The 26,875-nt window shown below is 40.9% G+C and overlaps 1 protein-coding gene across 1 annotated transcript; it reads left to right on the forward strand.

Annotated features, from left to right (window-relative positions):
* The first annotated feature begins 173 nt into the window (after positions 1–173).
* On the forward strand, positions 174–26,093 carry pggt1b (protein geranylgeranyltransferase type I, beta subunit). Its single transcript, XM_049577917.1, has 9 exons — positions 174–321; positions 914–1,032; positions 5,169–5,233; positions 5,765–5,916; positions 6,273–6,405; positions 10,875–10,920; positions 15,368–15,552; positions 18,253–18,361; positions 21,516–26,093. The coding sequence occupies exons 1-9, from the start codon at positions 194–196 to the stop codon at positions 21,680–21,682; spliced, it is 1,104 nt and encodes a 367-aa protein (XP_049433874.1). The 5' UTR covers positions 174–193; the 3' UTR covers positions 21,683–26,093.
* The last annotated feature ends 782 nt before the right edge of the window (positions 26,094–26,875 follow it).

A 26,875-nucleotide genomic window follows, 5' to 3' on the forward strand; every position in this document is an offset into this window, starting at 1 on the left:
TCACCAATATTTAGCAAAATGTTTAATCTTAAAAAGAGGAAATTTCTCAAAAAATAATATACCTAAAACACAATCAGTATACTGCGCACTCAAACCTTTTAATTTTTATTTCTGCCCATTGCGCTGTGTCGAGCGCTTTTATTTTGAACAACAACCGTACCGGAAAAGATTCCTCATAGGTGCGGATGCAAAGATGGCGGAAGAGGAGAGCCAGTTTGAAGAATTTGAGCAAATAGACTTTTTAAGAGATAGACATGTACGGTTCTTCCAGAGAACATTACAGGTGTTACCTGAGAGATACGCCTCGCTGGAAACAACCAGGTACATTTACTGGAGTGAAACACGCTCGTGTAGTCTATGTGTTTCACTGGAGAACTTGACTAGCATTCAAGCTAGCTGTGCTTCAACCGCTTTGAATGAGCGCTAGTGCTACTTAGCTTAGCGGGCATGCTAACAGCAGTGGTAGTGAAGTTATGGCAGTTTGGCTGTAATAAAACAGGAAAATATACCAACAGCGGGCCGCGACGCCCTGATAAACTAATTAGGAAACATTAGTAGGTTATATTATATGAATTAGGCTCTTATGAACGTGAATTTCAAGCTAAATGAACTGTTGGGCAGGTTCCTCATTTTGTAAACTTCACAGATAACTCTTCAGTTGGCTCAGCTGCCTGTACAAACTGAAGCTAAACTTAACTATCAGCTAAGTGTTAGCCAGTCAGTTTTTCTTCGAGTGATGTATTTTAATCATCTTATAATGTAATGTGAATTCACTGCCACAGTTTACACTGCCTCTTATTTGATGCATTCTTCTGACCATGCATTTACTCTTGTAGCTTGTGTATGTGTAGTCTTCTTTCCATCAATATTATTTGATTAATAATTAATAAGGTTGCTTTCTGCCTCTTTCCAGGTTAACAATCATATTCTTTGCCCTGTCTGGACTGGATGTGCTGGACGCTCTGGATGTGATTGATAGGAACATTATGATTGAGTGGATCTACTCACTACAGGTTCTGCCTACAGAGGACCGTAAGTTTCAGACTTTCACATTTAACACCTGACTGGAAATAACTTGAGATTACACAGTTATTTTGGAAAGGGTTTGCAATAAAAGTATTCATTGACTAAAGACATAACAAAGGTTCACATGAGGCAGCAAATCATACGCTTGTTCTGTTTATGTGACAATAAGCTTCAAAAAGACACTTTGACATAGTTGTAACACCAATGGTGTAGTGGAGAGTATATGGGGTATACTCTCCTCTTTTCCTGGTTGATAAGAGTATTCCCACTAGGGGTGAGAATCACCAGAGGCCCCACGATAGGATATTGTCCCGATACATAAGTCACGATACAATATAACTGCAATTTTAAGCCTGTTGCAATATGCTGAGTAGTGCGATTAAATATATTGCGAATCATTACCCCTTTTCTAAGATATTTTTTGGGGGCATTTTTTTGACTTTAATGGACAGGACAGTTAAGTGTGAAAGGGGGAGAGAGAGAAGGGATGACATGCAGCAAAGGGCCACAGGCTGGACTCGAACCCAGGCCGCTGCGGCAACAGCCTTGTACATGGAGCGCTTGCTCTACCACTAAGCCACCGATGCCCCATTACCCATTTTCAAATGTAAATAATGCCCCCAAAAGTATAAACTTTATCAACATCAACAGTGCTCTCAAATAAAGTAGAATAGGTAGTCTGTTCATCTCACTTCACTCATTTTTAATGCAACAAAATGTAGCTAGTAAACTATAAAAGCAGCTGGTTATCATATTCTAATAGGCTACCATAGGTTTAGCGAGTATATTAATGATTTATATAATAATTGAAATACTATGCTATATTGATTTTTTTCCCTGCACCGCTAATTCCCACCTATCAGCCATAAAGCCATTGGAGAGCATCCTTCACTTCCTCCTCGGTAACCCACCCATCTATCTAGTACACCCACTTTATCAGCTACCACTACACCACTGTGCAACACCACTGTGTAACACCAACAAACCTGCACAATTTAAAAGAACATCACAGATAACAAAAGTGGCACAGGACTAATTTTCATTGTGGTCCTTTTTGTAGTTTTAGTAGACACTACCTATTACACTAAAAATGGTGGATTCAACGGTTACATACAACCCTGTCTACACAACTTTTTGTACAGGGACATCATCTTAAAGCCAGAGTTTCAGTTTTGCCTTAAGTGTGACTGGTTTTGTAAATCTTTGTCCTCATTTTGTAAAGCGCTCTTTTACACTACATGTCACGTTCACCCATTCACGCACATAGTCACACACTGGTGGCTAAGGCTACCATACAAGGTGCCACTTGCTACTCAGTAACTATTCACATGTACTCACACACCGATGGAACAGCCGTCGGGAGCAATTAGGGGTTCAGTATCTTGCCCAAGGATACATTAACATGTGGACTGGGGGAGCTGGGTGTTGAACCGCCAATCTTAGGATTACTGAACAACCCACTCTACTTCTGAGCCACAGCCACTGGTTTTGTGGTTTATTTACTGTTAATTGTTCTAGTCATGGGGACCCATGTGTCTAAAAAGCGCTATTACCCATCTGGCTACTCATTAAAACCAGTGTCAGATTTGCTATGTGCCTGTGAGCCTCTCTGACATGTGGAAGAGGTTAAATAAGTAATTTTGTGTTACACCATCTACTATTTTGTGAGTCTGACAAAATTTTAATTGTATCACTCTAGACATCACAGGGAACCAGTTTATCTGCATGAACTGGTTGGTCCCTTTGTTCTTATGAACTGAAATATAAGACCACTCAGATCAATTTATTTTGTGAGACCTGAGTTTTTACTTTGATAGCTTGGGAAGATTACAGAACCAGGATATGATAGTGTAGTCAAAGTGGCTTTAGATTAAGCTGGATACCACAAGCTTCCAACTTAACCTATTCAGGAACACTGACTTTTCTGGCCGAGGATTTTGTTCCAGCACTAACTTTTCTTAGCACTTTCATGGCCGTACCTGCACGCCCTGCATAGCCATCATTGTTGTCGAAGCAACTAAATACATCATGAGCAAGTTGAATGAACCATAATTACATCCGACACACAGGACTTCAAAAATGGTTATTGGACAAACAAATGAATTTCGATTTTTCGGATGTCATGGAGTGAACAATCAGTATTGTTGCAGTGTCATTCTGGCCTGCTGCAGCCAAAGACTAAAGCAAAAAACACTTAAACTGGACAATTTTATCTCTGAGTCAGCTTTCAAGGACTCTATCGTGGACATTTTTCGCTGATACATGAAGCTGTTTCCTGACAAGCTAATACTTCCTAACCTTTTGTCTGTCTGTTGCTCACAGTTTTCCCCACACATATTCTTGTTCTCTTCCTGTTACTGTTTTGCTTTGCCTCTTGCCTTATCACTTGTGTGTGTTACTCATGTCCTGTTTGTTGTATTGCCTGATACTGTTAGCTAGCTGCCTGCCGGATGCTTGTGTCCTAGTCTGCATTTCATTAATATTATGCTGATTGTCACACTTAACATTTCTTTTTAACCCCTACCCCTTCCCTTAAGAGGCTTTGCTTTTTTTATATTAATTACTTGACTGGTAAAAGATGGAGTATATGTATCGACTCATACAGAAGTAATCCCTCACAATCATCACATATGACCTACTAAAAGTGTGTGGCAGTGTATTTTTCTGCGGAGACTCTGGCCTCTGCCTGTATTTTCATATTTTCTGTGTTTAGGACAGTTACATTTACCTTTTTAATTACATTTAAGCAGCAGGCACCCAAGAGGCGCAGTGTTGAAAAAAATGCAAACATAGCGAGGCAAAACGGCAAATGATAGTGAATCTATGATTGGCTTTTACTTTCAGTTTTGCTGAGGAGCATGCTTACAAAGAGTAATTGGCAATACTGCGTAGTATATTTTTAAATAAAGGTTAAAAATGTTGTTTCAGCTTTTAAGAACGATGGAGGAAAGAAGCCGTCTATGAGAAAACCCTTTGAGGAATGGATACTTGTGTGGTACAGAGATGAGCTTAGAAAAGGAGCAAGACTAATGCTCTTTTTATTGCTCTTATGGGCACACTTGGTGAAGACGATCTTGCATAAATTTCTAAATTTCCAGGGCAGGGAGCTTGAGTGTGTTGGGTGTCCACATCACGAAACAATTTCAAGGAGTTTCATGAGGAAAGAACTGAGGCAGAAATACTTCCTGAAATATCTGAGTTCAATTCTTCTGTTAATGTTATGAAATGTGTGTGTAAGGGACGGATCTATGGTTTCATCAGGGTGAATACTTCAGAGGTGTCAAACTTCAAAGCCTGTGAAAATATATTCATACTGTTTGGATTTTCAGATAGATAATAGCCTCCACAGGACCTCCCCACCTCACCTCACCTGTTTCAGCTGTCCCTCTGTTTATCAGGGAGAGTTGATCTCTAAATATTTAATGACTTGTTTTTTTTCTGTCTCTTAACAAGCCACTCTGAGCCATCTGTTTAGATGCCCAGTTAGTTCATTATTCAAGACATCAACAGAAATCATGTCGGGATAGCCGAGCTTGATTGGTCTCATTTTCGCTGCTGCCATATGTTTGGGTGTCTGGTTGGGCTTCTGTCATTAGATGTGAGAATAAAGCTTGGGAGGCTTTGAGCTTTCCTGGTGTGTCACTTCTGTCCCTAATACTGCAGGTACCTTCTTCACATCAAAATTTAGTTAGCAGACAGTAGTGTAGACCTTCTCTGCCTTGACTGAATACAGGTTTGTAGAGTAGAAATTCAAGAACAAGTGAGCACAGCACATGATCAGTGTTGTAAGCCATTTCAATCAGAAATAGTGACACAATTAAGAATACTATTCTCAGAGTAGTTTGGTTCTCATGTGTTGAAACTGACTAGCGTATTGTGCACTCTTTGCAGCATAATGACGGCATTTTCTTAATTGGTCTCTGCTATATCTAATGTTTCCATCATGGCCAGTAGGTGGCAGCAGCACACTGTTTTTAGCTGTCTGAGCATCCTTGCAGCACCTTGCTGAAGGTCAATACAGACAGATTGAGACCTAGTTTGTGAGAGTAAAAGTAGGGCTGTCTTGTTCCAGTTTCTCTTGCTGTTTACCAGTACTTAATGTTGTCTTACATCTCTACCTTCTCTCCTGTTTTCTCCTCCAGAAGCTAACCTTAGTCGATGTGGGTTTCGAGGATCGTCACATATTGGAATTCCTTACAGCACTAAGGTACTGTTTTTAGACCTGATCCCAAGTTTGACCAAACATTGTGTCTTGTATGTAAAATTTAAAGCATCCTCTTCATTTGTAATAGCCTGAAAATATATTTTGGGTAGACTGCTAATGATCCCATATTTTCTCTATTTTCCTATTTGCATTAATCCTTCTAAAAAAATTTTAAGCCATTTCAATCATTGCAGCAATCTGTGCATTCACATCAGGTTGTCTGGGCCATTTTCAGTTTTATTAGGATCATCTCTGCAGCTGTAGTATTACCAGTCATTGCATTAGATATGTTTTTTACATTTGGCTCTACTTATCTATTCCCATGGAGACATTGTTGTGAATGTAACAGCATTGCTAACCCGAGTCATTTCCTCAAAACAGTCTATTTTAGCTGTCTGTAGATTGCAAAATACCTCATCTCTCTGGTGTCTATAAACTGCGTCTTTTTCTCCAGATGTTTGTTTTAAGAACTACAGTAATCTCTCTGTTTTTTTCTTCATGTACCATAGTATTTCATTTTGATATTGTCTTCAGGGTCCAGGTGTGCTGCATCCATATGACAGTGGCCATGTAGCCATGACCTACACTGGGCTGTGCTCACTTCTAATACTGGGAGACGATCTGAGCCGGGTTAACAAACAGGCCTGTCTGGCCGGTCTCAGAGCGCTCCAGCTGGAGGACGGCAGGTCAGTGCACACACATGCACTCACACACAATTTTGCACTTACGCTCTGATTTACTCTGGCATTCAAATATACCTGAGGTCATATGAAGAGTAGTAGTGTTAATGCAGACTGACATGAACTCACGTTTAGTCCGACAACAGCAGTTAATTTGTCCACACACACAAACACTCACACACCCACAGTGTGTATAGCATGTCTGGCAGATAACACTGTCTGTAGACATAAATTTATCTGAGTTAACCTTTTAGCAACTTAAGCTGACAGGCTTTTTTATTGTATGATATGATTTAAATGCATTCAGCTAATTTTAAACTGTTTAACTCTCTTCTTGTGTCTGTGTATCAACTTGCTTCCAGTTTCTATGCAGTGCCAGAAGGAAGTGAAAATGATATACGGTTTATCTACTGTGCAGCCAGTATCTGTTACATACTGGATGACTGGTCAGGCATGGACATCCAAAAGGCCATCGAGTACATTAGAGGAAGTTTGGTGAGTAGATCTAAAGATGTACAACCCTGATTCCTATAAAGTTGGGACAATGTGTCAAAAATATATAAACACAGAATGCAATTACTTGTAAATCCTTTTTGACCTATATTCAGTTGAATACAGTACAAGGAAAAGATATCTAATGTTCAAACTGATTAACTTTATTATTTTTTTGTAAATACACACTCATTTTGAATTAGATGCCTGCAACACATTTTGGCAACAAAAGACTGGGAAAGTAGTAGAATGCTCAAAATCACCTGTTTTGACCATTTCACAGGTTAACAGGCTAATTGGTAACACATTACAATATCATTATGGGGTATGAAGGGGCATCCTCCAAAGGCTCAGTTGTTCAGGATGGTACGAAGTTCAGCACTTTGTGAAAAACTGTGTGGCCAAATAATCTCACAGTATAAGAACAAGATTTCGCAACGCACAGTTGCAAGGAATTTAGGGATCTCTTGCGGCACTGAGTGTATAAAGGATATTACTGCATGGGCTCAGGAACGCTTTGGAAAACCATTGTCGTTAAACACAGTTTGTCGTTGCATCTACAAATGCAAGTTAAGACTGTACCATGCAAAATGAAAACCATGATTGACTGAAATGGACTGACACTACAGGCCTTTGCACACCAAGTCCATTGTTTCGTCCGAAATTGTCACACGTCTAAAAATAAATAAGACCTCATGTTGTGTCAATCATGTTTGCACACTGAGCCCAAAACTTTAGTCTTTCATTAAAATTTTTGGAACCGGTTCAATTTTCTGCGTTTGTCGCATCTCTCAGAAGCCTTTAGAGAGTCGTTTGACCAACTCGGATAGCTCACACTCAACGGGTCAGATATTGATATTCAGGTGGATGATGATGAAGAGGAGGAGGATGTGGACCGCACACAAAATGTGGAGGACAGCTCCGCCCCTTCATGCACCTGCGGTGCCAAATGAAAGACAGGAAGGGAGTGGTGACAGCCAGATAGGTAACTTCAGTGGACAGAGGCAAAGGAGGAAATGTGTCTTTTCATTTGGTCACGTATTGGGACATTTTCACAATGAATAGAACAATAAAATTTATCGGAACCAGTGTGCAAGGTTTTTGTGCATGACAATTTTTTTTGGATGTGTTTAAAAAATGCATCTGAAAAAACTGATTCAGTATGCAAAGACCTTAAAAAGAAAAGTATGCAGTAATGTTTTATTTTAGCCTCTGGGAAAAAGAGGAAAAGACTTTTACCAAGTTCAAAGCCAGTATCTGTGATGGTATGGGGGTATGTGAGTGCCCCATGGCATCATGGGTAACTTGTATATCTGTGAAAGATACATAAAGGTACATACAGGTTTTAGAGCAACAAAGGCTACCATCCAGACAACGTCTTCTTCAGGGACGTCCCTACTAATTTATACAGCCTCATTCTGCATGTGTTGCCACAGAGTGGCTTCATGGTAAAAGAGTGTGGGTACTAGACTGGCCTGCCTGCTGTCCAGACCTGTCTCCCACTGAGCATGTGTGGCAGGTTATGAAGCGCAAAATATGATAACAGACTGTTATCAGCCTGTTGTGCAACTAAAGTCGTTGGTCCTCAGTGTTGTTAAAAGAAAAGGTGATCTAACACAGTGGTAAACATGCTGTATGTGCTCCTGTCCAAACTTTGTGTTACAGCCTCAAATTCAGAGTCAGAATGAGTTTATATTTTCTTTTGTAGTTATTATTATATGAAGGAATATGAAGTTTTTGTTACAACCTCTCTCCACCATTCAAAGCAGTGTCTCTGCACAATAATGAGGAGAACAAGCCACCCACCTTCAGTAGGTGGCACTCTGCCTAGAAATGCTTCATTTATAATAAATGCTGAAGGGGTGGTTGAGCAGTGCATCATGGTCTTAAAGCTGCAGCAGAGGTTTTTCCGCCTCACCAGGAGATAAACATGTTCCAATTTTGTGATGTGGCACTGGAGTGATATTTTTGTCGGATGCTGACTGATGTTTTACTCAACCCATACTTTGGCCTCAGTGTTAGTTTTTCCGTCAGACGTGGGTCAGACACATCAAAGCCGTCTGTGGGAGGTATTGTCTTCATGCCCGTCTTCTCAATCTCATGTACAACTGAACTCCCCAGAGTTGAGACATGATCCCATTCACCACTGAACTTCAGCTTATTTTAAGTTGCAGACATTCAACACAAGAGTGTTTCATTACATAGAGTCTTTATTGTGCGCAGGGTGTGTATGACTCTATTTCCCTCTCTCTCTCTCACACATACACACACACACACACACACACACACACACACACAGATGGGAGAGAGGCAGGGGGGCGCTCCGTTAATTAGTTAGCAGATAACTGTGATTTATGTCTAAAAGGTATATTTATCCACTGGCCACATGCTGGTGGGTGAATTCCAAAATGTCTCTGGCAATGTGAGTAAGTTGTCAGTGATTGCAAGTACACAGAAACCAGCAGATGATAGCTGGGTTTGTGTCAGAGAGCCCTTGAACAGTAGACAAGTTAACCAGCCACACTTAAGTTTCACTTCCATTTGAATGGCGCCGGGTATCCATTTACCAACCTTATTGTTATGGTCTGATCAGACCAGACACACAGACGGACAAGGACTCAAACTCGTTAGTTTTTCCCAAGTGACAGCCATCTGTTGTTGAGCCACTGCTTCATTCAGTTGCTTCAAAACTTGTCACAGTTTCAGGAGAAAATTTTTAAAGCAAGTGTTAAACCTTATGCCTTTTCGTTCTGTGGACTGAAATAACTTGGTCCCTATGTGTAGTCCCAAAACACAGTCATGGAGCCTGCTCATATTTAGCTGCTCTGTTGAATAAAAAAAAAAGTTGGTTTAGACAGAAATACGAGTAAAACCAAGCTGACACCATCACCAAAGACCCAAAGGCCTGAACAACATCATTGTACTGTAGCTGGACAACTTGCTAGCTAATACAACTTGGTTTTAGTTGAGTAATTGGATATTATGAAATAATAAAAAAAAAATGAAACTAAGACCTGGGTTATTTAAATCGTTTTACACATAAAGTATTCATTTAAAGTAGTGTTTTTCCAGCCTGCTCCTCAGGTCTCGGAGATCTGCTAGACTGTTTCTCTCTTCTTTTTTTTTGTAATTCTCTTTTTACTGGTTTATAGAAGCAGTATAAAATGTAAACAAAATTCAAAACCACCTGAACATGAAGACTGTAAGCAGAAAAGGAAAAAGATAAACATAACATAAATAAAAACATAAAAATACAGTGGGGGGGCTAAAAGTCACATCACAGGGTTTCTAGTACCTATCAGACAAAGTCAGGTCTAATGTTTGAGACATAAACCAGCCATTTTGTCCAGCTCTCAGTAAAAATGTCCTTCTGGGTTCTCAGGCTGAAAGTCAATCTCTCCATTACATAGATATTATGAACCAAGTCAATCCATTCATCAACACTAGGCATATCTTTTTTCAGCCATTTCTTGGTTAAGGATTTCTTACATGCCACCAATAGTATTCTCAGCAGATACTGATCCTTTTTTCCCATTCGAGTTTCTCCAGACTAATCAGGTACATCAGTTCAAAATTAAAGGGTATTTTGGTCGAGAAAACCATTTCAAGAATGCCATGAATTTTAGTCCAAAAGGGAGCAACCAAAGGGCTGCTAGACTGTCTTTCTCAGTGCGTTCTTGTATCCTTAATGAGATTTATGTAACTTATGACTACTGATACTTGATTGGAAGACAACTAAATACACAAAAGATTAGCACGCCAGTTTAGGATGCCTCCAGTTGTGACTTGACCAGTAAGAACAAATGGTAAGCCTCTCATTTTGAAAAAGACACATCACATTTGAGCAGCTCTGTAGCCTGCACAGCCAGTTAAAACAGCTGGGACTTAAAGCTTTAGCAAGTAATCGATTAGTTGTCAGCTATTAAATTAATCATTAATGAATTTGAGTAATTAATTTTGAGTAATGTAAATATTCTCTTTTCCATTTTCTTAAATTTGTATATTTTCTGGTTTCTTTACTTTTCTATGACAGTCAAGTGAATAGCTTTGAGTTGTGGACACATCAAGACATTTGAAGACGTCATCTTGGGCTTTGGGAGACACTGATCAACATTTTTCACAATTTTCTGACATTTTGTAGACCAAGTCAAGAAAATAATCTGTAGTTGCAGCCCCACTGGGATGGCATGTCAGTGTTTGTTTGTGTTGACATCTTTAAATTCAGTTTTAAATTACACCTCACAAATTAATTTTTATATTTTTAAAAGATGTTTTGAATCCACCCATAACATCAGTAGAGTAATTCAACTTAAGTATTTCTCACACCTATTCATGAATTCCATGAAAACATGGAATAAATGTATGCAGTTAAGTCTCTTCTGGCAGTAATCTCTTTCCACGCCCACATTAGCCTTTCATGACAAATGAAATATTGCTTGTAATTGAATGGCTTTTCTTTGTCCTCCTCACAGTCCTATGACAATGGGTTTGGCCAGGGAGCCGGGCGAGAGTCACATGGTGAGTACGATCATCTCGTAATGGTTCATACTGAGTTACAGATATATAACAAATGTGAGTGTCATTAGAGGTGGTGGTGTGGAGCGGAAGAGTAAACCTTGACGCTTTTGGCAGCCCAGATATAAACGTCTGATTCATGAACATCATCAAGGTTCATATCAGATCAGAACGTTTGTGTGTGCGTTGGCGGTGTCGTAGCAGAGGGCATGAAAGTGGCTGATGGGAGTAACTGGTTTAAAGGATTAGCCATTAAAATCCATCTCTGTAGATACATTGTCCTCATTAATCCCTCCCCCACTCAAATTAAACCTTATTATTCTCCCACAAAAGCCTTCATCCCACACACACACACACACACACACACACACACACACACACATTTCAAAGCACTGCTTGGAGCATGTCTATGGTCACCTTTTTGACATGATAAGGCCCCAAGAGCGTGTTTTAGCAGCCCGGGCAGGCTTTTTGTAATGGTTTTCTATGAGTGTGAAGTGTTTTGCTCGCTGCTTTTGCGTAGTGGAGCACCTTATGTTGCATTTTTGTGGGAGTGCCCTGCATGCTTTTAGTTGAAAAAACAGCAAGTGTCAAGACCTGTCTGAACAAATTGTTGCCTCAACAATTTTATAACATTTTACCAACCGTAATTAGGCCAGACGCTTGACGGCAGATTGTCACACTGTCCCCGACTCATCCAAGCGAAGCCCCTGGACCAGCAGGTGGAACTCCCTCTAATTTCTTATTTTTCTGAGCGTCACATGTACCCACAGATCACCGTTTCCTTGTGTCCAACGGACTGTTTGGGAATAGCCTTTCACCCTCGATCAGAGCAAGTGTCCCTTTTTTATGTAGGTTTTAGGGAACAGATCTCAGTTAATCTTAAAGGAGCTATATGTAAGAAATCTAAAGCAAATAGTTGTAAAATCATCCTAATATGTCACAGAGACTAAGGAATAATGTTCATATAACATACTGATCTCACCGACAACAATAGTACAGCCAGAATATTCGCATTTAAAAAAAATTTTGACGGTCCGCAAATCATGTTTATGTTTTGAATTTGTATTTTGGCCTGTTGCGCCACCTACCGCCGTCTACCAGTCACGCAGTCAGTAGAGTCTCAGCATCAGTTACAGTTACGACTGTGCTACAGCAGCACGGCAAGCAGCATTAGCAGTGTCCCGGTACATAGCATTAGCAGTCTCCTCAGCTGTATCCCGGCAGCAGCGTTAGCAGCAGAGAAGCCGGACTTGCTCGAACGGTCCGCTGGAAAACCGAAGATCAAGGACGTGGCGACACAGCCCTGCCACGGCAGCTGCCCATGGTCAAACAAATCAGTCTCCGTCGTGCCGCTGTCCAGCAACCTCCAATCTGTAGGGGAGGGGGGGCGGACACGACTCGCGGCAGTATTTTGAATTTGAGTGCAGTAACTGTTTTGGCCACATTCTTACATACAGTGCCTTTAAGTGCTATATCGTAGGCATTTGGACTTGCTTGAGGTTTTTTTAAAGATGTTTCACCTCTCATCTTAGAGGCTTCTTCAGTTCTAACAGACTGGTGTGGAGTCGCAGGCTTTAAACTAGTCTGTCAGAACTGAAAAAGGATGTCCAGTCAAGCAAGTCCAGTTGCCTACGATATAGCGCTTAAGATTACCATGACCTGGATGATTGAGAGTCTTCACCAACATCTTTGAGTTTACTTCACTGCAAAATAGCGGTCAGGCTAAGGACAGGTCATTCAGTGGTTTCCTTGCAACAATTTAAAAAAAGACACAGCAAACTGCAAAAACTGTCTGATCGGAACAGGCTTCAACCAAAAATAGGCAGTGTGGTACGCCTTGCGTTTTGCAACCTGCAAAATGGGCTCCGTCTGATCGAGGCCTAAAGATAGTATTCTCTGTAAACATTGTGACAGACTGCGTGAATAAAATCTATGGAAATAAAACAGGGGCAGATCCTAGTGCATCTTGGTAATTTCCCTGTTGCAATAAATTAAACTCATATGATTACAGCCTTCATTGAGACTCGGCTCTCTACTGCAAACCAGCCAACTGTCTGTCTGAGAGTTGATTACACATCAGTAGAGATACACAGAAGATGCTCATTACCCATCCACCCTTAAAGTGTGTGTTTGTTCAGCATCAAGACCTCCCACACTGTGTGCTTTAAATTTACACACACTCTTACACTGCTTTTTTAGATAATTGTGTTTGAGCCTCTGTGTTCAACCTGAAACATGGTATTTCAGAAACTGTGTGCCAGGGTGATACATTAACTCTCTCTCTATGTGTGTATGTATTCAGTGTGGTCGGCTTTTATCTCACTGCATCCTTTATAATTCCAGTATTTTCTTCTTCTTTAGGCTATGTATTCTTGTTTTCTGAACTCTCATTTTTCAATTAAATTCACTTGGAAAAAGTCCCTTTTTTATTACTTCCATTTTGTTATAAAGCACATGACAGTCCCAAGCCTACTGTTAGAGTAAATTGTCTTGAATTCCCCACAGTTGTGTTTGATTCAGATTTATGTTCATGCCCCCTGATCTTCCTGTGCCTGCAGCAGATAGTGAGCCAGACATGTTTGATTAGAGGCGAGTGTAACACGTCGGCAGATTTACAGCCCTGACCCACACACTTCACCTCACCTTTTCTTTGTTTCACTGCATCACACATGAACACACACACAAACACAGATAAGCAGTTAAAGATGGTGGTGATGTTTAGGGATGAGTTAAAGGCATGAATGAAAGCAGTTGACAGTAGGGTTGTAGAAAGTGATGGATAGCTGCTGCTTGTGGCTGCACTGATAACAGCCTGTCATCAATCTGTGAATGCACTCATGTTTGTATGACTTGAGCTGTAAAGAAACTTTGCCTTCAGTCCCTAGCTGGGTCTCCATTCAGGGGCTGCAGCCTTTGAAGGCTGTATTTGAAGACCAGTTGCATTTCATCACGCATTGCGACCAAGGCTTTCCTATTTCGAAGGCTCCTTCTAATTCGGCCTAGAAATGCAACCTTCTCTCCCAAAATTTGGAGGATGCAACAGATGAATCCTTTGTGGCCCAGCCTGTCCCAAGATGCATTGCGCGCTGGTGACAGTTATACATCAAGTTAACGAACATTTGTTAACTAGCTAATGGTTAACTGTTGTTAACATTACTATTAGCTAAAAGCACACAGCTTAAACAATCTTAATTTAATAAGTCGACCTGAAAACGGTCCATCAGTCTGAAATATGTAACAGTGGTGTCTCCCACGGTGAATCATCTCCTCAAGTATTAAATAAAAACACACATACTGTAGATAACATTAATCTCTGGGTCCATGATTTAGGGCCAACTAACTTACTAGCTTACTCCATCTTTCGTCAAGCACAGCTGGTTGCTAGGTAACAGGAATGCCAAACAACTGGTGATGCAACCAGGAAATCCTCCGCAGACCAGACCGTCCCATTTCGGATACTGTTCAGTTTGGACGATGCAGTCTTCAAAGGATGTGGCCGATGTCTACCGTGAAGACCACGTCCTTTAAGGGCCGCAGCCCCTGAATTGAGACATAGCTCCTGTGTGATGCATCTTTATTCCACTCAGAAGTTTCCAGTTATTGTGCCGAAAAGTATAAAAGTGCAACCATTGCACCCATTTTTCTTACGACCACACATTTCATTATACTCGGACGAAACTTAAAGGAACAATTTATATTTCCTATTACCTGTAGTGCTATTTATTCATCTTGATTGTTTGTTGTGAGTTGCCAAGTGTCAGAGATCTCTGCCATAGTTGTTGTATGTAGTTTCATATAGAAACAATTTTCTTTCTACCAAACTACACCTGCCAACCGTATCATCGTGCAAATAACCCAAGGATCTACTCATGGACGAGAGTCTTCCTTGGCTGAGCTGTAACGTTAGCTAGCTCAGTGGTGTTAGGTGAGCTGCTAATAGCTGCGTGCTTCACGTTTGTGCTGTAATATAGTTGGTGGGTGTAGTTTGGTAGTGTATGTATTTTGTTGTTTGTTTCGCGCTTTGAGCACCACAAGCTGAGTGCTGTCTAATTCCATTATCTCCAACATTCGGCAACTATCTAGATTAATAAATAGCACTGCAGGCAAGAGGAAAAATATGTTTTTTAGATTTTTGGGTGAACTGTCCCTTTTACCAGAGCTCCACATTGTGATCATTTCCAAGGAAAGGTGGAAAGTAAGCTGCATGCTATCAAATATTTGGCAGTAAAAGAGCTCACACGCAGACACGCCCTCTGTTTCCCCTGCAGTGCCCTGTAATCATCTTGTTGTCTGTCATCAGAACATGTCAGGGTGAACCACTGGAACCACTTCTCAATTTTAATAAATTGTCAGAAATCAGTAGTCTCATTTATTTGGATTCACTGGTGTTATGAATTGTTTCCACTCACTAAATGTGTCTCATGCACCTGCCCGTCTGTGTGTCCAGGTGGCTGGACGTACTGTGCCATAGCCTCTCTGTGTCTGATGGGACGACTGGAGGAGGCGCTGAGTCAGCGGGAGCTGGACAGGATCCGACGCTGGTGTATCATGAGGCAGCAGAGCGGCTTCCACGGGCGCCCCAACAAACCTGTAGACACATGCTACTCCTTTTGGGTGGGAGCTACGTTGGAGGTACAGACTGGTGTAACAGGCACATATTCACATATTCACTCCTGCATGTGTTAACATGTTAAGTGCATTTCAGTATCCGTATCAGTATTACCCTGATTTTTCTGCACTTTTGCCACCATTTTCTCCTCATAGAGAAGTTGCAAAGTGCACAGGCATGCTGAAAATAAGATGGGGCATTTTTTAAATAGCACTGTTGAAACAACTGGGTTAATCCCTCACGCCCACACACACACACACACACACACACACACACACACACACACACAATCCAAAAAGAACTTGTGAGCAAACCTTTCAGCATTTGGGTCATAACTACGCCAGAGGTACATACATGCACACACATGGTCCAGAAAAGTGTGAGCTAAATTGCAACTAGCTATGAGTAAGTCAGGGATACAGCCACACACACACACACACACACACACACACACACACACACACGCTCATAAACAAACACGATGCAGGAAAACTGTGAATTTCTGGGTCAAATCTGTGCCAGAGGGACAATTGCACACATGCAAACCAAATATTTGTATAAGGCAGAAGTTGCAGTATGGAAAACATTAAGGCTTAATGTTTCCTCCACTAGTATCTTTATCCATGGAGATGTCAGTAGGCCACCTGAAATTAAATGCAACTAGTAGAAAAGTGCAGTCAGTAGAGTGCAGATGCTGATGGCAGCCACTCTGAAAAATCTTGTCGTAGATGCTGCACAGTGCTTTTCATAAGCGCCCCACAAGCTAATAAAAATAAGCCTTGTTTATTTGTAATGGCGCCACGGCACAGAGCAGATTGAGTTCTGCTTACAGGCACTGTAATGTGAACTATAGATACAATATAAGCATGAGGATGAATGTATTTTAATAACTAAAACAGCCACAGTTTTTTTATCCATGTCCTCTATATCTGTACTTCTAACGGTATTAACCTCGTCTGTAGGCTAAAGCACAACGAAGCATGAAATAACAACTATAAACAACTTAAAATAGACAAAAACAGAAACCATTTAACCACATAGCCTGGGTACTTACTTATGGTACAAGCACAAATATCAAGGAAAAAATGACCAAATCAACAAAGTATGCAAGTCTGCAAAATCGGCTTGGCAAATCAATCCCCTTCTGACAAGCTCCCAGTGTGGTAGAACGCCGTGTAACAGATGAAACACAACTGGTAGATACTATGGAGAGCTGCTGTGTCTGTTAGGCTGAATCCAAATGTCCACATTTCACCGCACTTGCAGACTCGCGGATTTTGTGGGCACGCTCTGGGGAAGTCTGGGAGTGCTGAGGGCTGTCCAAATCCACAGTTCAACCAGTCCACAAGGGACCTAGAGCGGACTTTCTATAGACTTCCAGAGAGTCCACTTTGGGTGCAGACTTGAGCAGACTTCACTGATTTAATAACCCACAATTTATTGCAATATGGATTTGACTTTGTGTTTATTTCAATTACCAAAAAAAAACGTAGGAATGTGTAAAATAGTAACTGATAGTTAGGCCTATTAAAATGTTCCTTGAATTGTGTAGGCCAGAAAAAATATTTAACCACATCATGATACAGAAATTTGAGGAATGAAAATGCATTTTATTATTGCGGCCTATCAGGCTGTGCAGTGTAATAGGCTGAAAAATTGTCTGAAAAACAAGGTCTACTCATGAAAGTAATTACTGTTGTTGAATGTGTATAGCCTATTATCTAGAGATGTATGATTACATTTTTGTTCAGTCACAAAAAAGGCTTATTATGGGATCTATATCTTGTTATCTGCGGGGAAGGGTGATTAGCACAATTCATTAACTTATATGACATATATATGAACAGGACAGCAGTGATGGTTGAACATTTCCCTGGCAACAAGGAAAACAGTCTTGTGCGCTGTCTATCAGCTGCCTGTAGTCTCTGCCCTCGCAGACTTTGCGTAATGATGGTAAATTTGTCACACTAAGTACAACTGAAGTCAGTGAGGGCTCAGTTTCCAAGTCCAGAGGGTGGACGTTTGGATTCAGCCATAGAGTTGTCCCTCCTGTCTCTCCTACAGTCAAGTTGATGGTGGAAATAAGAAAAAATGTACATGTATTCATCTCATATCGTGCCTAACTTCAGTGGTTCATAACATATCGGGTATGGAATTAATCTGCAGATGCTTTGGTTCAAAATGCTTTTTTATGGATGTCAGTTTTTGAACCACAATGAAAGCCAAAATGTGGCCTACAACAGATGGTTAAACTTGTTTTTAGTTGAGCCAATTTGCAGAATACTTGCAGCCCCTACCAGCCGGTCAAGACGAGTGAGGAATCGGCAGTCAATAGCAGTATAAAACAGGTTTTGTGAATCACTGCAACCATGAGAGGTCCTTGAGCGTATAGTCAAATTTGCATGCAAAATGTTAGGCTGATTGGTCCAGTAGTATGTGAGATTAGTTGCGGATGGACAGATACACAAATGCGCACACGACCAAAGATAGCATGCCCTCCAAACGTATGACATGACCATTATATATAAGAACAACATACTCTGCATCTTTGGAATTGAAAATGTATTTTAAACTGTAGAAACAACCAGGTGGAAATCATTAACATCTCTCTGATTTATATTATTTACTTTTTATGTTTGCTCCCAAATCTCCTGGTAAAACTTGTCTCATTCCTCTCGTTTTCTCTCACACTCTTCCCCCACCCACCCTCTCTCCTGTCCCAGCTGTTAGACGTGTTCCAGTATACAAACTTTGACAAGAACAGGAGCTTCATCCTGTCCACGCAGGATCGGTTGGTGGGGGGATTCGCCAAGTGGCCAGACAGCCATCCAGGTAAATGATTTAACTTGCAGAGGTTGCTATTTCAGTAACATCTCACAGTCATCGGATAGAGTGCACATAAAACAGACACTAGAGGAAAGCCAGTCACAGAATACTGCCATGGCTGCTTATATGGGTCTTGTGTCAGTGTTGCTGTTTTTGTGTCTGTAGAGGGATGTCTGTCAAAGTAAGAGTGACACAAATCAGACGAAGCTTTATACTGCTGTTAAGGAAATAGCAGTTTAACGTTCATGTGGGATAAACAAACAGAACACAAATAGACTATATAGAGGTTGCTGTTCATATTGTTGCTAGCTCAAAAGATCTTGCATCAAGTACAAAAAGATGATGAAACTAAGCAGTTCAATTTCTTTTTTCTCCGTTTCGGCTGAGCAGTTTCCACTCTGCCCCCACAGGTGCAGAGAGGTCAGGGTGGAGTTGTGGTTGGCAGTTTTACTTGAGATCAATGGAAAAGCTCTTGTAATCCTAAACTTCAATGCTGCACATACTTGTGTGCGTATGTGTTCTTGTGTTCTTGCTCGCCCTTGTAATGTGTAATTGATGAGGCGATTGTTCATATGTAGCCTGGGGACACAGGAGATCGAGCTCCTCACGTTACAGGAACAAGGCAGGGAAGATAGGCTGGAAGAAACAATGAGGCAAAACAGACGCTGTATTGACAAAGCCTCGTAAATATTACTGAACAAAAGAGAGTTTTAGAGAATAAAAGGGAGTATTTTGCAGCATGGGCACAGATAGCATTGGACTTGGACGTACTTAAACAGTGCAATCATCATGCACAGCCACTGATGGACAGGATCTGGTGTGGGAAGATAGGAAGTACACAATAATGGAACAAAAGAAGGTGCTCTGTATTTGTCAAACAGTTCTGAACCTAACAAAGTCAAATGTCCTTTGAACACAACTGGTTCTGTCCTCAGACGCTCTTTGAGAAGGAATTAAGGTCATCGTCAGCACTTTTAGGAACAGGTAGTAATAGTTAGCGACAGGTTGGTTTAAATTTTAGCCCAAACTGATTGAATTGAGTCTCAGTTAAAATGTCTGTTGTCATGAACCCGATGAACAGATCCACTGCCCAAGTGATGGACCACAGATCAAGAATTTGCTGTTGCCACCGCCCTTGTAAGGAGTCACGTATTGATTAGTTTGAAAGGTTTCTATGTTGACAATCCATTCTCTGATTGGGCAGTATGATTTAGGGTATGTGATGCCGCATGCACAACGTCTCTGTTTTGGCAGACAGTTTTTGTTGAAGTAGTCTCTGCCCACTGAACAGCACAGCAGGGCTCATTGCTTGACAGAATTGACAGTACCGCCAAAACTACACGGAGGAAAGCCTGGTCCTTGTTGTATCTGAGTCTCTCTGCCTTTGTAACCTCAACAGCAGATAGTTATCATGATCGAAATGTAGCAGGAGGCAGCTGGGCAACCCCTCTTAAATCCTAAAACCCCACTTTTTATAGTACCTGCTCAACACCAATAATTTTGCATGTCAGTATGTTTTTGAACAGTGTTTTTTGTCCTGAATACTTTCTAATACCAGATCCACTTTCTCTGTTTTTACCTTTTATGATAAAAGTCCTTGACATATACACTGTGTAGCTGTTTATCAGAGGGAACTTATATTCACTCAGAACGATTTGCAAAAGAGAAACTCAATAAAATAGCTGACTGCCAGGCAAAGCTTAAGGTCAATTGGCTTTGCTGTAAGCCTGGTCACCTCAAAATCTTTTATTTAACAAGTGTTGCAACAGTCGCAAATTTGAATGACTGCTGGTATGACTAGTTTTGACGCGAAATATTAGCAGGCGAGCATTTTGCATATTTGTATTGATTATTTATCACGGCCCTGTGTGTAAAGGGATAGTATAGTGGAGCATTTAGCCGCCAAAGTGCCAGATGTTCTTCCCGGGAGTTGGTGGCGACCAAAAACAGAGCAAAAAGAGAGTGAATATTGGACTTTCATTCCCTAGGTAGCCAAAAACACGTTTCCAAATGAATAATTATGTTGCTATGTAACTGCAGCATGTGTAGATAAGATCACCTTATCAACTAAAGAGGTGATGATATGTCAGTGTTGTGTTTACAGCTTATTTACTGCTGCTCCAGTGGCTAAAAAAAAGGTATTACAGGTTTAGAAAATGGCATGTTACATTATTATCATCCATAATATGGATGTATGGTGTATGGTAAGTATGGTGGCCCTGTTTCAATGCAGAATTTGAAAAAAATCCAACTTACCTGTGATCTCAATTCCAGCAGATCTGGCGGCCACAAAGGGGCACCAGCCCATTACTGTGTATCACACACCCTCTTCAGCTAGAATGGTTGACTCTGTCAATACGACAGTGAGGTTGCACATGGGTTAGGACTTAGTGTTCTCATCAAAATTATAACACAAATCCCATTTCACTGAGGTGCTGCTGGGCAATAATTCAATAATATTGTTTACCACCCTTTAGGGGAATAACATCGTGGATTTACCTTGTTAATGTTCAGCAAATCTTTATTTTTCAAATTACTTATTTGGAACCTAGCTGTAATCAAAAATAAATTTGATTACAATATCACAGTAGGGTCTATAAATCTAAATAGAAAAACATTCTCTTTAATCAGACCTCGGACTAATTGAGACATTCTCCTCCTCCTCCTTTACAACCTTGACTTTGAATCCATATGAATCCTGATTGATGCAGCTAATGTTGCTTTGATTGATTTGGATGTCTGTGTCCAATCATCTGTCATTTAATTATAATTCAATTACTGGTCCATTAACTGGTCTGTGCAGCTTTTACTTTGGTCCCAGGAGAGAGAAAAGGCCATGGGGTCAACGTGTATGCATTATTTATATCCCCTTAAAGGAGCAGTACAACACAAACAATAATGGTGTTTTTTAATGGGAAATTTGGTAAGGTTGTTTTATTGATTCAGTAATGGAAAGCATGGTGACAAACACTATCGACTTCTTGGCTCTGAGCAAGTATACAGACCTGTCACATGCAGGTGCCTCTGCAGTGATACATGTTACCATCTCTGACCTAGTTTCTCCCTTTTCTTTTCTTTCACTCTCTCATCCCTCGCCACGCTCTCCATTTTTTCCCCTCTCCCCCTTTCTCTCTCTCTCTCTCCAAATCCTGTCCGCCAGATCCTCTCCATGCCTACTTAGGGTTGTGTGGATTGTCTCTGATCGGAGAGCCCAATCTGAGGAAGGTCCACCCAGCTCTTAACATCACCCAGAGAGCCTTTCAGCACGTCCAGCAGCTGCAGCAGACATGGAGGGACAGCACTGGCAGCTGTAGCAGACAGCACTGACAGCAGGATGATCCACGACTCTGTCTGTGAACAGGTTCAGTAATCAGGAGCATCTAACAGTAGCCAGTTAAAGGCCACTGGACTTCTGCTGTGTGTCTTGAAGACATTTGGCCACTCATTTGAGAGGCCTCCTCATTTCAGGAAACGGGAAGGTTTTTAAGACCCCAGTTACAATTTAGTAACTTCGGGCCGCTCATTTTAAGTCCATGGAAAGTGACTTTTCTGTTAAGCAGTATGCGCCATGCTTTTCTTTTGCTGCCTTTTCATTATTAGAGCGTAGTAAGCAACAATGTGCTTTGTGGTTTGTGGGGATAAAAATATGTGCCAGAAAGTAAAATCTGAGTCACTGGAGACTTGAAGAAATGCCAGATGCCTCTATTTTGCAAACTTTTTAGATGATGCAGTTTTAGGAGCTTCCTGCTCCTCATCATAGTCAACAGCACAATCTGCTGTAACCTTTCCTAGCCAAGGATGAACTCATTTACTTCACAGTGACTGAAACATCCTCAAAGTGAACAATATTCGCTGAGACCTCAAGGAGGGCTTAAATTGTGTCTTTAAATGGTTCTGGAGTAACTGGTGGCCTCAGTAGCTGAATATTTTTGAGTTGGCTGGTGTTATTTTATGTGATTTGATGATACATGAGTTTGCTACTACTGAAATGTGTCTCCTGTATTTTACACAAACATAGCAAATAAGTCCCTTGTGTTTGTTCACAAACCAATATGAGCCCAGTTGTCATTTGGGGGGCAAAATTTTAAGACTGTAGAGACGAAATCACTTGTTTCTTTTTGATTACTCTTCCTACATTCTGAGACAAAAGCACCACCAGGCTCTAAGCTCCCTGTACAGTTTTCTTTGCCTCTCTGCCCCTCTAACATCTCCATCCTCCACCTCCAGAGCCTAAAGCTCTCCAGTCCCACTGGTCATACCAGCCGGGCAGGTAAACTCTCCCATGTTTCTCGCTTCAGCTCCTCGCAGTTTCACCACTGCAGGCTTTTTTTAGTGATCAAGAGAAATTTAAATGATAATAAAAATGCTCATGGAAAAGGCAGCTAAGAGCCAACAACCACCTCAAGGGGAAATCAATGAGTGAAGAAAAAAAAATCAAAAACTGGTGGAAAGAAGAGCTACAGGCCTGATCATTTCAGATCACAGAAAATATAATTTATAGTTCACATTTTCCCTGAAGCTAACAGCAAAATAGTTGGAGCCTCTTAAGGGAATCCCAACATCCCCTGACTCCTGAACCCTAAACTGATCTGAGCTGCCCCGCCCCACCAGCTTCCACACTCCCTGCAAGGCACTAGCCCGCCTGAAATCAATATGAGAAAGATGAGACAGTGGCATCATAACTTGGGGAAATTTATTCTTTTGAACAGAAGTGGGAATTGGTGTTATTTTTGGAATAAACAGGAAGCAGGGCAAAAACAAAGAACAATACACATGAGCAGAATGTGCCACAGAGTGTCAGGTTACAGAAACAGCTTTTGTCTAACACATTGCATCCCTTTGAGGCAAAAATGCCACTTCTGACTTCCCAGTCTTCTTGCCCATCTTGAGCTGAGCTACAAATTGGAAATTTATAATTGTGAATCCCAATAAGATCCTCACAGTGACACACTAGAATTCTGAGTCATGCCGTTCCTCTTGCCTTCTTTTAACACAAAAATTGCTCCTGATTCCCAGCAAATGTAATTTCCAGCTTCACAGGTTCCTCCAGCCTCCCTGCTGAAGCCCCACCCTTTTATTATAAGACTGCTGTCACAGCAAACACCTGCTCCCTGAGATGACAAGTGAGGAGGAGACAATATCACAGCAGGTCAGAAATACAGCGGCCACATGTCACCTGCGGGAGTCCGCTGTGTGTAGCACCAGTTCTGGCTGGATATGAAAACACAATATCACCTCTGTGGTTTTCCTTCCACTATCTAAATGAAGCTGTACCTGGCCTCTTCTCCCTTCCCGCCAAGTCGCCCTGTTTTTCAGATGTAGAAAACAGAGCAGGCAGACAGAGGAAAGGAGAGAAGAGGGGAGGAGAGGTGAATAAATAAATAATTTGACACATCTATTATTAAAAGTAAACTGACGGAGGCTGGAATCTCCTCTCTCAACCCCCCAAGCTAACCTCCACTGCTGTATAGCCTTATTTTGGTGCAAAATCAATCTCTCTCTAGCCAACTGCGTCTTGTGTTGCTGTGTTGTTTGATGTTACTCTTTGCCTAAGACAGTAGGCTTTGCTACAGCTGCTTTTGCCGACTTCTCCTGCCATTTTTTTTTTTTTAACAAATATTTTGTTAGTAAACATTAGATATTTTTAAGAATTTCACTTTTGGGAAAGTTCAGCTATGACTTCCATTGCTGCTGAATTGAGCCTCAGACACACAAATAATATTATAGTACAAGCTTTTGATTTATTCACCTTATAATATTCTGGTATTTGTCTTTTTTTTTTTTGGTTATTTAGTTATGAAATGCTCTAAATCTGAGTGGTCCTGAGTCAGTAATGCACTGTAAGAGAACAGCCATGTCTCCCATGCATCCTCTCAAGTGACTTCTACTACTTTACAACCCTCCTCCAGCTGGGTGCTGTCCTTAGTGTACATAGGCCAAGTCACATGGCAAGACTACGCTCTCAAACTTGACTCTGAAATGTGCCTCACGTAGCATTGTTCTGGGTCACCGCTCTCTGAATGCTCTCTTCTTCCATTGTCTGATTTTGCTACATGTCCAGCATGCTTAAATTGGGTTTAGCTTGGCTGTTTGTCCCAAGGAAGGCTCTGAATATACACGTGTTCTCCGGAGGGATGGAGGAAAGGTGTATCCTAAATCCTAGTGAACGTTCAGGAAGTGGAACACCTACTCTGTAAACATTTTCCTCCTCCGCTCTTTGTAGCAATCACTTATCCAATCAGACAGAAGCTGACTGGCAGAGATCATTTTACCAGAATCTGACTTTGTCCCTTCATGTCTGATCGATAACGCATTTCCAGAAGGAGGGAAGAATTCATTGAGATGGAACCCACAAATACTTACTCGACTTAAAAAAGGATGAAAGATTGGATGAATGGATTTGCCACTTAAAGCAGTTGTTACATTGCGTCAGCTTTTTGCTACATCATGCTGCAGTCCGTGCTCTCAGTCCCACAGCATGTAAAGAGGGGACCGAGGCTTTGCGCTTTTAAGACGTCTGCAGTGTTCGGATCGTCTCGAGATGTCATGTCAAGTCTTCTGAGATGCAGCCAAAATGCCACACATGGTCAACCTTGAACCCTTGCTCTGTCATCGACTAATATACATAATGTAATAATAAATAATGTAACAATAAATGTAATGGAATTTATTTTTTCTATGCTTTGTAGAGATATTGAGTGTAGATAAATATGTAAATGTCTATAAATATGTGACTTCTATTGTGCAAGTGCTCAAGATGAAAAAATGTTTACAGCTGCATCAGTGAAACGGTTTAAGGAATTGGATATGCAAATGTTGATATGTGATGTATTATAATACTTCAGCTTTGAATTTGAGGACAGTGATGTCCATTCTAGCTTGGCGGTGCATATTGTATTTATGATGAATAAAAACAAGTACTAACTTTTACGATTGTTCTGGTTTCAGTCTGAGTTCAGGATTGCTTTTGGTATCAAGACGAAAGGTGTTTCATCCCCTGCGGAGCATGAACGTGCTCTGAAAATGTCATGGCAATTCTTTTAGTTTGTGATGTTCTGTGCAAAGTTGACTTTTTTCAGTTCAATTTCAATTCAGTTTAATTTCTAGAGCCCAATGTCACAAATCCCAGTTGGCCTCAGAGGGCTTTACAGTATACGACATCCCTCTGTCCTTGGACTCTCACAGTGTACAGTATAAGGAAAAATTCCCCCACAAAAACCCTTCATAAGGGAAGAAAGAGGGGTGCTGCGATAGGGTTAACCTCTAGAAATCCCAAGTGTTTAGTTGGTCTAAAGCAAACTGTCCATTAGGTTTTGATGTATCAAATATCCTGTCCTGTAATGTGTCCTGATGATGGCTCTTAGTGGAAAGATCGTTGACTCACCAAAAACATTAAAGGAATAGTTATTTTTTTTTGGAGTGGAGTTGCATGAGGTCAGACAGCCCTTTCCTTTGGCACTACATTTCCTCAATCCCACAATTTCCATATTTCTACACATTTCTCTCTTTTGGCCCATTCAGTCTCCCTCTGCAAAAGTTCTTCTGTATACTCTGGTCCATGAAGGTATCTACTTATCTCCACATTGTATATTTTATAGTGTGCACAGTGCAGTTGGGCTTTTACGTAAGAATATGGATGTTCTACGGTTGAGAAAATGTAGTGCCAAAGGAAAAGGCTGTAGGCTGTAACTACACTTAGCAGTGACGCAGACCTGTCTATTTTGTAAGCTGAAACAAAGCTTTTATGTACTTTAATTTCGATGATAGGAAACAATAAATTGTGAAGACAATAAAGCCTCCACAAAATAGCATTTTGTGTGTGATTTACCCTGGCTTTATATAAGTAGAGGAAAAGTCCGCTAGCCACTAGGCTAATTTATACAATGTAAAATGCCATAAGCTTGTGCTAAAAACATTAGCATATTGTGTTTGTGGGGAAAATGTGTCCAGCAAAAGACAAGTGTTTGTCTGTGAATGCTGCGAGTTATAGTGAACCCGATTTGTGTATTTGTGTTTGAAATTGTCGCTGTTAAGCCATGTTTAATGTGTTTTGAATCAACTAAAATTTCCAGCACTTCACAGAAACCCTGCAGTCTTAGCCTGCTTGCTACGGCATAGGCCATGTGTGTACGCTCTGCATAGAGCTGACACACAAATATAAATCCTGCTTTAGCTTCCATGGTGGTACTCTAATCTGCCACTCTAAACTGGGGTTGTGCTTACCACTATCCTCTGTAGGTAATACCTCATACAACCCTGCTTCAAAAAATCTGAATTATTCCCTTGAGTCATTTATTAATGTGAAATAATAATATCTATTTAGAGCAAGGCGTTTACTGATGAAAGGCAGAATTAAAGGGAGAAGCAAGTATTGCCACTACATGCTCATGCACAGCTACATCCATAGCCTTAGGCTGAGTACTTTTTCTTTTTATTCCTTCAGCATAAAGGAAAAAAGCATCTGGGTGTTGTATGATAACCTACAACAGCTGAGATTCAGTATAAAAGACCAAGTCCTTC

This window comes from Epinephelus fuscoguttatus, linkage group LG6 (assembly GCF_011397635.1).
Source record: "Epinephelus fuscoguttatus linkage group LG6, E.fuscoguttatus.final_Chr_v1".
Classification (NCBI taxonomy): domain Eukaryota; kingdom Metazoa; phylum Chordata; class Actinopteri; order Perciformes; family Serranidae; genus Epinephelus; species Epinephelus fuscoguttatus.

Excerpts from the sequence above, each read along its gene's own strand:
- pggt1b (XM_049577917.1), top strand. The coding sequence starts at position 194 with ATGGCGGAAGAGGAGAGCCAGTTTGAAGAATTTGAGCAAATAGACTTT. Across the intron at positions 322-913 it reads GCCTCGCTGGAAACAACCAG|GTTAACAATCATATTCTTTG; the intron begins GTACATTTACTG and ends GCCTCTTTCCAG. Across the intron at positions 10,921-15,367 it reads AGCCGGGCGAGAGTCACATG|GTGGCTGGACGTACTGTGCC; the intron begins GTGAGTACGATC and ends CTGTGTGTCCAG.